This window comes from Procambarus clarkii, chromosome 34 (genome assembly GCF_040958095.1).
Source record: "Procambarus clarkii isolate CNS0578487 chromosome 34, FALCON_Pclarkii_2.0, whole genome shotgun sequence".
Taxonomy (NCBI): domain Eukaryota; kingdom Metazoa; phylum Arthropoda; class Malacostraca; order Decapoda; family Cambaridae; genus Procambarus; species Procambarus clarkii.
In genome coordinates, this window is record NC_091183.1 from 40,361,191 (window position 1) to 40,377,440 (window position 16,250).

Sequence of the window (16,250 nt, forward strand, 5' to 3'; positions counted from 1 at the left end):
TTAGTAAACAACAGCGTCGTGGATCTCAACATAAGTTGCGGATATATTGCTTGTCATTTGTCAGTTGAAATTGCACTGGCACGGATAGGTTCAGTCACGCACGCGCGCACTCTAGAGAGCGCACGCACACACACAAATCCACGGACGCAAGTATACACACACGATCGACGATTTCACAATGAAAGATCAACGAGATCTTCACGAAAGAGCAACGAGGTTATAATGAAAACCCAACGAGATATCAGTGAAAGTCCAACGAGGTCTTGATGAAAGACCAACGAGATATCAATGAAAGGCCAACGAGGTTTCCCTGAAAGACCAACAAGATCTTAATGAACGTTGAGCAAGAACACTAGCGAGAGGGAATGGCTCCTTCCTGTGAGAGGCTCCAAGTGGCATACCTTAAGGAGGGGTGCCTCGCCTCTTGTGTTTATTGTGTCCATAAATTAATATTTGGCTGATGAAATATTAAACGGTATGACTTGATGAGTCGGGCCCAGCCTGACTTGATGAGTCGGGTCCAGCCTGACTTGATGAGTCGGGTCCAGCCTGACTTGATGAGTCGGGTCCAGTCTGACTTGATGAGTCGGGTCCAGCCTGACTTGATGAGTCGGGTCCAGCCTGACTTGATGAGTCGGGTCCAGCCTGACTTCATGATCCGGGTCCAGCATAAATTGCAAGTTGTACTTTATAAGTTACATGTTTACTTTCATCAATTGCAATACATATGCAGTCTTCACACTCTCTTCGATCTGTGGGTTAAAGGTAAATCACATATCCGTGGATGAGGATAAAACTACCATATATCCTAATGGGCAGGAAACTTGTTCGAAAATATACACTGTAAAAAACATCCAGAATAGGGGATAATATGTAAAGAAATGAAATATAAGACATGAAAATATATCTTTAAAATCACAATAATACGTAATTAGCGTTGATAATCTTCCTAATGACAGTAATTGATGCACATATAGAGTTACGCAACGAGAGGGTCCAGAGGGTCTGCTGACGTGGGGAGGCTCTCTAAAACCCCAGCTTTCAAGTAGCGACGTCATATCCTCCTAAAACAAAATATTCAGTCACCATTAATAATTTTAGAGTTAAGACAATATCGCGCGAAAATAAAGTATCTTTCGCAACGAAGGTAACTTGGAGGAGGAGGAAAGGAACAAGAAAAATGTCCTCCATGACCAGTGTCGGAGACAGAGACGCGGACGCGGCAGACCCGGCCCCGAGAGACCAGTGAGGCGGGAGTACCAACGGCAGGTGACGGTTCTTCTGGACGTTATTCACAGGTACTCCAAGCACATGCCGAATGACTCTCGTCACATTATTTAATTGCTGGCGTTGATGACTCTTTAGCACTAACATAGATGCCTATAAAAAAAGCAGCATCCATATATATATATATATATATATATATATATATATATATATATATATATATATATATATATATATATATATATATATATATATATATGTGTGTGATGTGTGTGTGTAAATCACGAAAAATAAACACGTGATTAAAAAATGTGACAGTGTCAGACCACGGAGGAAAATTGAAAGAGGAATTTCTTTAAGTACTTTCGTATATTAATACATCTTCAGAAGGAGTGGTTTTATAGGTCTTTCAATTTTCTTTCAATTCTCCTCCGTGGTCTGACACTGTCATATATATATATATATATATATATATATATATATATATATATATATATATATATATATATATATATATATATATATATATATATATATATTTATATATATATATATATATATATATATATATATATATATATATATATATATATACCGTAATATACAAAATATATATGCATAATATAGATATATAGATGTATATGTCAGCTTAGTGTTTTAGATATATTTGAGAGGGTTTGAAAATATTCAAGTAGCGATGTTTACGGCGGCAGTTTACCTTGGCCGTGTTCGTCTGAAATTATTGTTTAGTATCAGTGCTATTGTAATGCTTATTGCAGCAATAATGTTTATTGTGGGTTAAGTGTAAAGTGTTACAAAATATGAAGGTGTTAGAGTAACAGCATTGTTAACCATCGGTGTTGCGTGATGTCATCGATGTTTACTCGATGTTTAGCTAATTCATTCACTTGAATCATCAGAAGTATGAGACTTGTCCTATCAACTAGTGACCTTTGACTGTTTAGTTATAGAAATGTTTACATTTGGCACTATGTAATGCCACAATTTAGTGGCAAGCTTAGGTTATGGACGAGGTTAGGCATAATAGGAATTTAAAATAGCCTATGTTTATTTACATAGGTAATTTGCATACAGAGAGTTAGTGATTACTTAAAAAGTTACTGGGGCGGCCTGCTGTATGCATATTTAATATCTTGCATAGTCTCATTACCAGGAGGCTATGTAACGTATCATTTGAATATGAGAATGTTCTGTATTATGTTTAGTTCTTATACAATTTTATGATATTTGCATATCAGAATTTAGTGCTTAATGTAATATGATGCGCAAATCAAGGTAGGCCACTGTACAGTTATTTACAGGAATTAGGAGTGGACGGAGAATGTTTTGTGATCTATAGTTAGTTGTGTGACTTTGCCTATGAGGTCCAAGGATTTCGGAACTAATAAATATGCAAGACCTAAATTCTGCCTATGGGGTCCAAAGATTTCGGAACTAATTAATATGCAAGACCTGAATTCGAACACGCCAACGATGACGTCACTGCCCAAAACGCCATGTCCACTACAGTCACCTAAGTTTTCATTACCCTATCACCTGACATAATTTTGTATGCATAGTTTATTGGTCATTCACTCCACTTTTCTTCTACTCTTATTTCTATGACATAATTTTTGTATGCAGCTGACTTTCAGTGTTATAAATTAGATGTTTCCTCATGTCTTGTCCTACCTCACTTGTAGGTTCAAAACGCCGTGCAAATTCTAATAAGTATAATGCGCTATACAGTTTGTTTATGTTCTTTTCGTCAACTTTGAACAAATATGACATTTGGAGAAATCCTCTTCCGATTAAACCAAGGTACAAGATCTTTATTTAGAGGGATAGAAGCCTTAAACTGGAAAATAATCAACACGAAATATGCAGTCATATTCAATGAAACACACACACACACACACACACACACACTGATCCTACAGTACTAACTGGTCAACATTTTAATTTTCGTGACCTATTTTATATGTACAAAAGCCAAATGAGCGTAACGTTTTCTTGGATGTTTTACTTCACAGGGGCAGTGTTTCCTCCCTGGCGTATGTGCAAATGATCAGATGAAGTTTACCAAGAAAATATCGAAACGAATCTTCGTAATCGTTGTTGTTACGCTGGCAACGTTTGGCTTCATGATTGGTGCAACCATCACTATGCAACCAGTCCCCAGATCGCCTGAAGGCGACGGTGGAGTATGCACAGACATATTTGAAATTGGCGAAAGGGCGGAAAATATGTCGAGCATGATGGAGTTGGCCGTCAGGGTGATCAGGAAGAAGAGGAAGATGAAGATGTTTGCTCCTTTTACATTCTATGAGATTGTGAGTTACGAGATGCCATCAATGGTTCGCGAGGTGGCCGACGGCTCCGGCCTCAACCACTCCAACGTCACACTCACTCAGGTCAGTGCCCCCCCCCCCTCCACCTACATGAATACCCTCGCTCAGGTCCGTGCCCCCCCCCCCCTCCACCTACATGAATACCCTCGCTCAGGTCAGTGCCTCCCCTCACCACCTTCGCTCAGGTCAGTGCCCCCCCCTCCACCTACATGAATACCCTCGCTCAGGTCCGTGCCCCCCCCCCTCCACCTACATGAATACCCTCGCTCAGGTCAGTGCCTCCCCTCACCACCTTCGCTCAGGTCAGTGCCCCCCCCTCCACCTACATGAATACCCTCGCTCAGGTCAGTGCCCCCCCTTCCACCTACATGAATACCCTCGCTCAGGTCCGTGCCCCCCCCCCCTCCACCTACATGAATACCCTCGCTCAGGTCAGTGCCCCCCCTCTCCACCTACATGAATACCCTCGCTCAGGTCAGTGCCCCCCCTCTCCACCTACATGAATACCCTCGCTCAGGTCAGTGCCCCCCCTCACCACCTACATGAATACCCTCGCTCAGGTCAGTGCCCCCCCTCACCACCTACATGAATACCCTCGCTCAGGTCAGTGCCCCCCCTCACCACCTACATGAATACCCTCGCTCAGGTCAGTGCCCCCCCTCACCACCTACATGAATACCCTCGCTCAGGTCAGTGCCTCCCCTCACCACCACCACCCTCGCTCAGGTCAGTGCCTCCCCTCACCACCACCACCCTCGCTCAGGTCAGTGCCTCCCCTCACCACCACCACCCTCGCTCAGGTCAGTGCCCCCCCTCACCACCACCACCCTCGCTCAGGTCAGTGCCCCCCCACACCACCACCACCCTCGCTCAGGTCAGTGCCTCCCCTCACCACCACCACCCTCGCTCAGGTCAGTGCCTCCCCTCACCACCACCACCCTCGCTCAGGTCAGTGCCTCCCCTCACCACCACCACCCTCGCTCAGGTCAGTGCCTCCCCTCACCACCACCACCCTCGCTCAGGTCAGTGCCTCCCCTCACCACCACCACCCTCGCTCAGGTCAGTGCCTCCCCTCACCACCACCACCCTCGCTCAGGTTAGTGCCTCCCCTCACCACCACCACCCTCGCTCAGGTCAGTGCCTCCCCTCACCACCACCACCCTCGCTCAGGTCAGTGCCTCCCCTCACCACCACCACCCTCGCTCAGGTCAACAGAAACACGCATATAATGTTCCTGCAATATCAATATACTTATGTTGCATCAACATTCGAAAGGTCATTTCGTATCCTTTATTCAGACATGGAGACTTCAGCAGACGAAGGGTCAGCTGCCTCACCTGGCATGCCGCTTGCGGGAATTGCGGGACGAGGATATCCGCATCTGTGTTCAGAGGCGGCGGGAAACGGTAGGCTCCACTCACATTGCCTACGTGGGGGACTCCCGTGTGAGGCAACATGTTGAGGTGCTTCTCGACCACATCCGACACCTCCAGCCCAAAATCACAACCCATCTGGTAAGGCCCCACATCTTGCCGAACTTGCCTAACCTTCCCAATACAAGCATAATTCTTGTGAAATCAGAGTGGAAAACTGTTGTAAAAACATGAGAATTTTCCCACGTTTCACGGTAGCTTGAATTTAGCGTGTAATGTCCAATAGGCCCAGAGGCAAAATCCCAACACTAGCAGTTCTGTATACATATCGGGAGGAAATCTACAGCAAAGAAAAAGGTGATGAAACGGGCTTGAGTGACGGGGTGAACAAGAGCACCTAACCAACAGAAGACAGTAGCATTGAGAACAAAGACGCTGTGGTGATATATTACTAGTGGGGTCCCTCAGGGATCAGTACTAGGTCATGTTTACTACCTGATGTATGTAGATAAGCTCCCGGAAGGAACAAATTCCATGTTTTCAGTGTTTGCAGTTCAATCAATTCAATCAGAATTGATGCAGCAATTCTGAGGATAGGGTGATAGCGTGCAAGAAACTACAGGATGACCTTGACAAATTGAAAGAATGGTCGTTACAGTGCGTACTAGAGTTTAACTCAAGTCCCAGGAACATTCTAGGAACAAGAAACTGGACACATGTTACCAAACGGAAATTGAAACCCTCCAGAAATTGGATAGAGAAAAGTATTTGGAATTTTATAATATACTGAACCTGTCTCCTGAAATCTACTTTAGCTATAATCAACCTCATATACAAGGTTAGCTAACATAAGAACTGCCCTTAGTTATCTAAATAGGGAGTTATTTAGGACCTTGTATATCGCATATAAACCATTACTACAGTAGAATATGCAGCACCAGTGAGGACTCTATATCTCATAAAACGGTAAACGAAGGTAGAGAAAGTCCAGAGGTATACCACCAGACACGTACCAGAGCTGAGAGGTATGATTTAAAGAGCTGAAACTAAAGTAGTTAAACCTCCATTCACTTGCAAATTGAAGTCAGCAGAGACATGCTTTTTACATGCAAAATTATTGTGGAAATAGAGTTGGTAATGACACACTAGTAAGAATTGGTGATTAATGAATAAGGGAACATGGAGAAACTAAGTACCTGAGTGAGTCAAAGATGTTCGAAGTATGTACAATATACAGTACTAAAAATTTTAATGCTGGAGGCAGATTTCACTTACAGCTTCACATGTAGGTGTGAAAAGTAGTCCCAAAATGCTTGAGAATCTGTACACCAGTTGATTGACGTGCCTGAATTTATCTAAGGGCCACCACGCCACCTCTAGTGAGCTTGACCGGGACGGGAAGACAGTGGCTTGTCAAAAGTTCTCTTCTTATTATAAGGATTTTTTCCAGCTGAATTTTAAACTGAACTATTGTTTTGGCATTTAACCAAACTTACTTTATCTTCAACTTTATCTTTAACAGATTAACAGATTTAACAGGTTAACTTTATCTTCAACAGATAAATGATTCCATGGGTTTAAACCCTATGGGTTAAAAAGCATCTCTTTGTTTTCCGTGTTACATTGCGACTTGTTGGGCTTGTGGCTGCTTCTCTGTGGAGATGTGTAAGTTTAGTTCTGACTCACAGAATAGAGGATTTTGTTTTTATCTCCTTCTGTCTTGATCACTTGCCCCTATCCTTATCTTTAGCTTTGTATTTGTGTTGTTCTCAACAACTTTATCTTATCTCTTAATTCTTTGTTGTAATTTTACTGTGAAAGTTGGTCATGCTTATCAGAGAGCTAAATCTCAACAGCCATAAGCACTGTTGGGCCTGTACATGAAGAACCGAATAAGGGTCAACAACTTGCAAACCAAAACAAGACAGGGAAGAAGAGATTGAAGTGAAGTCATGCAAAACGATGATGTTGGAACCGAATTGCATCAACTACTTGGCCAGTCAATAGGTTATATTATTGAGTATATACAAGAATATATTTACCAAGTCTACTAAGTTCTACTATGAGTAGGAAGTATATATTTATCCCTTAGAAACTTTATCATCTCTCAGTCCATAACTGTGGCAGCAGCAGGATGAACCATGGTAATATCAAACTTTGGAATTGATGGCTGGTTATCTGTTTCAAGTCTTATTCACAGTAATAGCTACTTTACAAGCAAGGCTTTCTTTTAACAAAATTTCTTTGATACAAGTTGTATTGTTGTGTAGGATGCTGTCAAATCCAACCTTTAGTACAACATGTGTTAAATTAAGGTCAAGTTGGAGGGAATATTATTGATTATATAAAATAAAAAGATGAAAATCAAAATGTTGTTAAGGTCTTTAGTTGATAAAGCTGTTTGTGTGTTGTCTAGGGCGAAGTGATCACTGTTGAGAAGTTCCTGGGAGAAGAAGGCCTAAAGAACTGGAAGAAGTACAAGCATGACTTCCGCATTGAGTGCACTAGGGCATTTGGTCTCATCGTGGATTTCCACTGGGCAGCTCTCATTGACAAGGGAGAGAAACCCCCCAGCGGGGAGGAGGCGACTAAGATTGGGGCACTCGACCTCCTCCACCGCTGGCTCGAGGCGCCCAGTGACCAGATACCTGATCTTATCATTTTAAGTGGGTTTCACCTTTGTGTTTTTTATTTTAACATTAAATTTTGACATTTTAGTTGCATGCAACTTATAAACAAAATAATTTATTTTTATCTTTACCATATAATAGCATCAAATCTAAAAGAATTAAGAAAGTTGACATGTACAGCAAAGTCTGAGGTAAAATGCTAAAATGTGGTTATGAGTGAAAAGATATGATTGTCATGATAAAAAAGGTTGGGAGTATGAGGAGCAGGTGTGACATTAGTCAGGGACTGGAAATATGAGGGGCAGGCATTGTCAGCCAAAAGATGAACATGCAGGGAACTAGATAACTATACCCAATTTCCACTGATCACTGCCATGGAATACTGAACTGTATACTCAGGATGAAGAGTATAATCTGTAAGTAAGAATGCATAAAATTTACCAAAATGTAGCAAATTAATTAAAACAAAAGTTTTCAATAATTTGTTACATTTGTTACTCTGCTGCTTTGGAAGAAATTTAATCTGTAAAATAGAATGTTTTTGTCTGTCTAAAGTAGGCCGGATGCTTGGGGCTAGCCTCTCCCGACTTTCCAACATGAAACATGGGGAGTATGGGAGTGTAGTAGGTCAGTCGGGGTCAGCCTAAGTGCCATCGCCAATTACAAAATATCGGCATCTATAGCTGCCCCCATGCGATTTTCATGAAGTCTGAAATGAAACTGCAGATGTGTTGTCTGTATTTTTAATGATTAGTCCCACCATTTACCCACTGTGCATTTACATGGTTTACTTGAAAACGATGAATGAATTAATTCTCGTTACAGTACTATTACATTTTCTGAGACAGAAAGACAGGTGCATAGAGATAAAAGAGAGGGAGAGAAGACACAGATAGAGCAGAGAAAAAGAGAGATTGGGAGAGCAGAGGGAGGGAGAGAGAGATTGGGAGAGCAGAGGGGGAGAGAGATTGGGAGAGCAGAGGGGGAGAGAGATTGGGAGAGCAGAGGGGGGGGGAGAGAGAAATTGGGAGAGCAGAGGGGAAGAGAGATTGGGAGAGCAGAGGGGGAGAGAGAGATTGGGAGAGCAGAGGGAGAGAGAGAGATTGGGAGAGCAGAGGGGGGGGGGGGGGGGAGAGAAATTGGGAGAGCAGAGGGGAAAGAGAGAGAGAGAGAGATTGGGAGAGCAGAGAGAGAGGGGAAAGGAGTGAGAGGGATAGCAACCCAGGCACTAATATATTACTAGATACTGAGAGCAGAGGCCAGGCTCTGCCTGGCCTCTGCCTCTGAGATTTGGGTTAAAGTTCATAAGTTGCTTTCAGACACGGGTGCATGGCAGCTGATGCAACATAAGCCGACTGTGCTACAGCAGATAGATGAGGCAGCCATAAGCGTGATGACCACGCTGCGGCCCCTATTGCATCACCTTGCCTCCCGTTCCACTGTTGTCTGGGCTCTTCCTGATCCCTTCAAAGAATACGTCAGCCATGACTTTAGTAAGCTACGTGTTTTTAATGATGTTCTTTCACAATTAACATGTGAACTAGCATGTCCATCATGCTTTCTTGTGCTACTAACATTTTCAGAGCTACATCTTGCAACTGACATGCCCATAATTCTACCTTTATCAAATAACATGTTCATAGTATTATCTTTCGGACCTACAGTATTATATCCACAGTTCTGCCTATCGTAACCATCCTTGAAAATTATAATTAAAGAAAACAGAGTACAGTACAGTACACAAAGGTGGTGAAATTGCTGACAAACTATTGTAGGCCAATATCAAGTCTACTAATATTATAAATATTTGAAAATACAATACTGTATATGGGAACAACTGTACTCTTCCTTGTGAAATTCAACAAACTGAGGATTTATATCTCAAGAGTACTAATACTTTACTACCATTATGATCTCAAGTTACTAAGCACTCGATACAAATAAATTCCCATTTGGACTCTTCATTGAAAAGCTTTAGATACCACAGTTTATACATCATTGTGACTAGTAGCAACAGAAGTTGGTTCCATTCTTATTATATGAAGCAAGAATTACCAGAGTTTATGTGCCCAGAATTGTAGTCACCAAGGACGATGATGGGCTCCAATTGAACACAGGGTGCTAGATTTCTATAGTGACACTTCGGCTTACGAATGTCTCTATTTACAAACTTTTCAGGTTACGCCAATTACTTCGGAAAATTTGAATTGGGTTACGAACTTTGCCTTGGGAAACGAGTTTGTTGATACGTGCATAGCCGACCTAGTGCATGGTGGCACAGCGATCGCACCTCAGTTTACCAGTGCCTCCTGCCTAGTAACAATCGTGCCTGAATTCTTTGGAAAGAATTGCATTTTTTTCAGATTTTGAGCTATTTGAACATGAAATTTGTTATTATATATATCACCATTGATCCCAAGAAAGTCAATGGTAAGGTTCAAGCCAAGAAAACACATGTGAGAATGACTACAAGAAGCAGCAACAAGAGGCAGCTGAGGAAGTGTCTTCAGGGGAGAAGGCGGCAGTAGAGAATGTCCCTTCCTCAACAATTAGGAAGTGGTGAAGGCTGTGGGAAGAAATGCAAAGTTTTGTTGAAACGACTCGCCCATAACAAGCTGTATTAGGCTGTTGCATTAACCTTTTTAATGACAATGTGATGCCTCACTACAGACAAGTGTTACAACGAAGGAAAAACAATCCTCTATGGAACCTTTTATAGTGAGAAAATCAAGCAGCAAGCCATAAGCAAGTCCTAGTGGTATGCCTGCAAAATGTAGGAGAGAGAGTACCCCGGAAAAATCATCACTGCCTGATGTTATAATGGAAGGGGACTCCCCCCTTCTTAGAATTAGTTACAAATCAACTAGTTTCACACTTTTCAGCCATTAGTACAGGTCCTTACCTTCATCCCAACTTTCTTGTCCATAAGTCCCCCACTAAGTCTACTCTGTTCCTTTGCTACTCCACTGCAGTAGGACGCGAAAGTATTCATTAAGAGATGCCCTGCCATCTCCCACTTTGTATCTGTTTCATATTTTAACCAAATTTGGGTTTCTGTATTTGTCCCCCGAGGCCTGGCTCAAGGCTGTTGTCCTTTGTTTTCAGAAACACTAAACAAACCTGTGTTGTCATCTTCCAGAAAAGAGCATTTTCATGATGGAGCTTTATGCAGTTTTGTGCACCTACTAGAGTCACCTTTCGCATGCCAACATTTTGTTATGGTGTTGTCTTGAGGTTATCTTGAGATGATTTCGGGGCTTAATGTACCAGAGGCTCGGTCTTGTGACCAGGCCTCATTTGGTTACACATCCCCCAGGAAGCAGCCCGTAGCAGCTGTCTACTCCCAGGTACCTATTTACTGCTAGGTAACAGGGGCATCAGGGTGAAAGAAATTGCCCATTTGTTTTTGCCTCCATTGGGGATCGAACCCGGAACCTCAGGACTACGAATCCAAAGCACTGTCCACTCAGCTGTCAGCCCCCCCCCCCCACCCTGTCTTCATGGCGTTGGAATCTTTCTAACACTTCTCATTCCATGGTAATAAAAAAACATTTTGGTATTGTCTCCATCATCAAAGAGAAATAAATTGTTGCTAACTTCTACCCTGTCATCCATAATGTCTGCACCCGCTGGAGGTCTTCTTGCTACCATCAGAACAGGTGTGGGGGGAACAGCTCTGGCTAGGTTGCATATTGATCATAGATTGAAACTCATGGAAATTTAATACAGTAGAACAAAGACTTGTGCCTTACTATCCAAACTATAGTTCCATTTACTCTGCACCTTGTACACTATCCCAATCTTTAGAATAATCGTAAATCTGGCTTTCCCAATGTCCCTTTGCTTCATTGTCTCTTGGTGAAGCCAATACCTATGACACTCTACATCTTATACCTGTTTGCTCTTGTATTAGCATATTGAATAACGTTTATGAATGATTGACTTGTGCACCACACATGGTACTAGATAGTCTCCTGGGCTTAACATCATCCATTCATCATTGCTTAGAGCAAAATTTTGCTTGATTATGAATTGTATGAATTGTAAAATTGATTTACAGTAGTTTTGTTTAGTCAATTCATTTTTGTATTTTGCAGGTGGAAAGGGACATTTCACTCAACAGACGAATGATATCCTGGAGTGGCTTCTAAATGCACAGATTGACCTACAGGCACCTGGGGTAATAATATGGGACTCCTTCTTACCTGTAGCTTATGCATCAAGGTCAGATTGCATAAAATTATACGCTGAAAATGTCGATCTAAATTATCTTCCAAAATTTTCAGTATTCCCAGGCCAACTTTCATGGCACTGCTCTGAAAGGATGCATGTTGGATTTGAGGCTCTGAGTGTGGCAGTACAGATGGTTTTAAACCATATATGCAACCCACACCTCGGTGGAAATTATTGTTGCTCTAATTCCTACCAGTCATCCACTATGTGAGGACTCCTACCCACATCATACCTCCCTACTACAGCAACAAGCAACTTCTTCCCTAATATACTAGTGTGATTAACAAATTAAGGGACTTTGTGGAAGTAGCAACAGACGAGCTAAGAAAAGCCAACACACCTGTTCTGAAAGGGAAACTATTATGTATTGATGAATTCTATCAGTACATAATTTTAAAACAGTGCTAATTCTGTTTATAACCATCCTTATGTTATGTGATGGACTATTCAATTATATCAAGATATATACAGTATATAAGAAACCCATCCTTGCAGTTTGAATTTGCATATTAAAATAAAACTGTTCAAGTCTGATTACAGGAAGAAGTGCCACCTTTAGCTAGATTATGTATTCAATGTGTAATGTACAATATGCTATAGTTTTCCAAAGCCAGATAAACTGTTTCATTTCCTGGGAAACTTCTAGGGGGCTTCCTGTAGCTATCTCACTAACATTGCTCTAGTCACATTAGTTGCACGAGTTCATTTGGTTTTACCAAAGACGAAACCTGGCCCCCTTCATGCGAGGAGCAGAAAACTAATGACTGCCATTTCACTGAGAAAGCATCCAGAAAGCCAGTGAAACCTTACAGACAACAGCTGGGTGCCCAAGACTCAAAAACCACTAAAATGGCAAATAGCAATTCAAACAAAATACTGTATATAACACACACAAAACTAGCTAGAATCCAAAAGGACTGAATGCCATCACCAGGCAGCTCGGTGCTCTTGGTTTCAACAGACCAATGTGGTCCTCTTTGGTCCTATCCCCTGTGGTGCTGGACACTGAATGGCTTGTCTTCTGAATTCTCGAGGTTTCTCTTCGTGCAGTCCATGTATGGGGCGTTTCCAGTGTCTTTGCGGACAGTTTGTCTCGGTTCCATCCCATCTCCATGGAATGGATTACAAATGACATCTTTCCAGTGGCTCTATGAGATGTTCAATCACCCCGAGGTGGATCTTTTCATCTCAGTATGGAACCGGTGCCTTCCATCCTATGTGCCGCCATTCCCTGATTGCAAGATTCTATGGTAGATTCCCCACCTCGACCAGTGCAGCCAGAAAGAAAGAATTTACCTCTTCTGCCATTCCCCCCCCTCCCCTCCAGTTCAGTTGTTGTTCTGATTTCTTTCCAGACTGTATGAGTTCTCAGGTGGTGAACCTTGGTGGCTGGCTCAGCCTTGGTTTCCAGTTCTTCTAACCCAGTGTCTGAACCTGGACATTTTTCTATGGCTCCTCCTCTTTCAGAGAATTATTTCAGATGTTCCTTGCTGATTTGACCTCTGCATCTCTTCGGGTTTGGAAATTCTGACACAAAATTATCACCATTTTTATGGTCCGCAGGTGGCTGGGTTATTAGTTTCCCATCTGCATTTGTCTTGCAGGGAGTATGAAGTAGCTTGGCACTCGTTCTGCCTATTTCTGTCCCTTCCACCATCTTTCTTCAATTTCAGTTTGTGTAGTATTATTTCTTCCATGGTTATTTCTTGATCGCATCTCATGCCCAATACTCTCACTTCTTATTGTGCGATGCTGACAGAGCTGCTGCTGTTGCCTTTTAATGTTGATTCTTCTGCGGCTTCATTCTGCAAGTTGTCTCTAATTTTTTCATCTCCTGCCCGCTCATGCGGGCCAGAGGTGAAAAACCCCTGCCTGCTCATCTAGAACCATCTTGGTTCCTGGACAAGTTTCTAGACTTTATCACTTTCCCTAGGTTTATGTCTGCTCATACAGTCTGGGATTCCTTTTTTAAGGCAGTGTCTTTGCTGGCTCATGCCTCCAGTTGTCTGGTTGGTTAGCTTCATGCTCTTCTCAGAAGATGGGGAGGGGGGGGGAGCATGCTCTTTTTGACCCTGGTGGTCATTTTTCGTTTGCAATTATCTCCCCCTTTTCTGGTGAAGAACGAGTCATTGGGCTTCCGGAGAGATCCTTTGGTTATTGATACTTCGTTAATTTGGCAGGGGGGTGCATCATTTGTCTGGTGAAGGCTATTCATTGCTACTTGCGTGCCACTGCCTCTGCTTCAGTGGGCGCTCTTTGGGATGATCAAGTCTCCTTGGTCTTCTGTTCTAAGGCTCATGTTTTTCAGGTTATCTGCAGTGTCATGAAGATTAACTAGCTTGCCGTCTATCCCTGGGCTCATGATGTTTACAAATACGTATGCTGCACTCACAGCAGTTTTCTCTGTCTTGGGCAGATATTCAGACTCTGGGGGTGTCGGTAGACTAAATGGGTCATGGCTGCCAGGTATTTAGTCAATGTCCCTGGTCCTGTATTGCTCTTGGTCATGTTTCCTGGGGGCCAGAGTTACTAAGCACTTACGAATCTGTCCATCTTTTCTCAATCTTTGACGGCTTTGTTTACAATTATTATACAGTTAATGAGCTCCGAAGCACCAGGAAGCGGTTTATAACCATAACAGTTGTTTGGGAAATTTTCTTGCTTGTAAACTGTTTAATAAACGTAACCAAAGCAGTCAAAGATTGAGAAAAGATGTACACATTCGTAAGTGCTTTGTGAATCCGGGTCCTGGTCATTAGTCTCTATTTTGATTTAAGTGCCTGGTGCCTCTCCTCTCTGGTAAGTCCCTACAAGTTTTCTGTGGTTATTTAACTACAGGGAGCTATCAAGGGGCTTTCCCAGAAACCCTGCATGCAATGTAATGAAATGCCTCTTTCTGGTCGAGACCCAGTAGCTCCCCCTCTCCCATGTCTGTACTCACCTAATTGTGCTTGTGGGGTTGCACTTCAGCTCTTTGGTCCTGCCTCTCAGTCAATCTACTGGTGTACAGATTCCTGAGCTTCTCGAGCTCTATCATATCTACATTTGAAACTGTGTATGGAGTATGTCAGTTCATAGCAGTGTTTATCTGCTCCTGAACTGATCTGACAGCAGATGCTGACCTGTATGCCGGGCTGCCTGGTGGCATTATTTTGAACGTTCAGCGTCTAGCTAGTTTTGTTTTGTCCATTTTGTTTGAAGAGTTATTTGGCATTCTACTGGTTGAGTCTTAGGAACCCAGTTCTTATATGCAAAGCATCACGCATCACTTTGAATGTGAAATGGCGGAATGTCACTTGTTCCCTGCACCTCATGTGAAGGGGTCAGGCTTCAGCTCTGTTCCCTGGTAGGTCAAATGAACTCTTGCAACTGATGTGACTGTTAGATTTAGCAATCTCGGGTAATAGCTACAGAACCCCACTGGGGCTATACCAGAAAACAGTTTGCTGGAGTTTTCATGCACTGCAAAATATATTCATCTATCCATTCAAAATATATACTAGATAATTTTTTTTCCCCTTCTCTCGCAGATGTGCGAGTAGCATGTTGACTATAGCACTTGTCATAAGTACGTGCCAACTTGTTCGAGGCAGCGCATACTTATGGCAAAATGTTTGAGACTTAAGTTATATACACTGGGTACATGTCAGTCTCTGCTAGCTCCCTGGAGCCACACAGTTGGGAAGGTCAGTTGCCTGTGTGTTGAATACACACAGTTGGTATGCATGGTGATTGGTCGTGTTGCGTGTCTTGCTTTGGCACCTTGCTGTGTGTTATTGCAGTTTAACAGTGATGTCTGTGGTATATTGTTCTAAGGAATCTACCAAGGCATTAAGAAAAGAAACCATTGCTCAGGTAATTGCTTTAAGTGATACATGCCACCAAATAAAGGAAATAAGAGCTGGTCAGTGTGGCTAAGTCAACAGTAGAAATATTGTGCCCATTTCAAAGGTTGTCCCAGAAAGACTTCTTTAATGTCTGTAAATGTTCATTGGAGTGTTAAAATGAGGAGGAACTCCAAGGAACTTTTTAGAACGTTTACAGAACTTGGTCTTCCTGGGACAACCTTTGAAATGGGCACAATATTTCTATTTCTTAATGCCTTGGTAGATGCCATAGAACAATATACCACAGACATCACTGTTAAACTGCGATAACACACAGCAAGGTGCCAAAGCAAGACACGCAACACAACCAATCACCATGCATACCAACTGTGTGTATTCAACACACAGGCAACTGACCTTCCCAACTGTGTGGCTCCAGGGAGCTAGCAGACACTGACCTGGGGCATACTGTAGTCAAATGTTTCACACGAGTCAATCTTTCTTCTTTTACCATAAGGATGTGCCGCCTCGAACCGGGTGGTGTGTGCTGTACAAAGTAATGAAACTCGTGTTATACTGCACCATTTTAAGGAAACTGATAGTAAGAAA

At 42.5% G+C, this 16,250-nt stretch overlaps 1 protein-coding gene across 1 annotated transcript; it reads left to right on the top strand.

The window, feature by feature from the left end:
• The first annotated feature begins 485 nt into the window (after positions 1-485).
• On the top strand, positions 486-12,049 carry LOC123762114 (uncharacterized). Its single transcript, XM_069335719.1, has 7 exons — positions 486-683; positions 3,261-3,641; positions 4,877-5,092; positions 7,368-7,617; positions 8,901-9,074; positions 11,679-11,761; positions 11,868-12,049. The coding sequence occupies exons 1-7, from the start codon at positions 486-488 to the stop codon at positions 11,928-11,930; spliced, it is 1,365 nt and encodes a 454-aa protein (XP_069191820.1). The 3' UTR covers positions 11,931-12,049.
• The last annotated feature ends 4,201 nt before the right edge of the window (positions 12,050-16,250 follow it).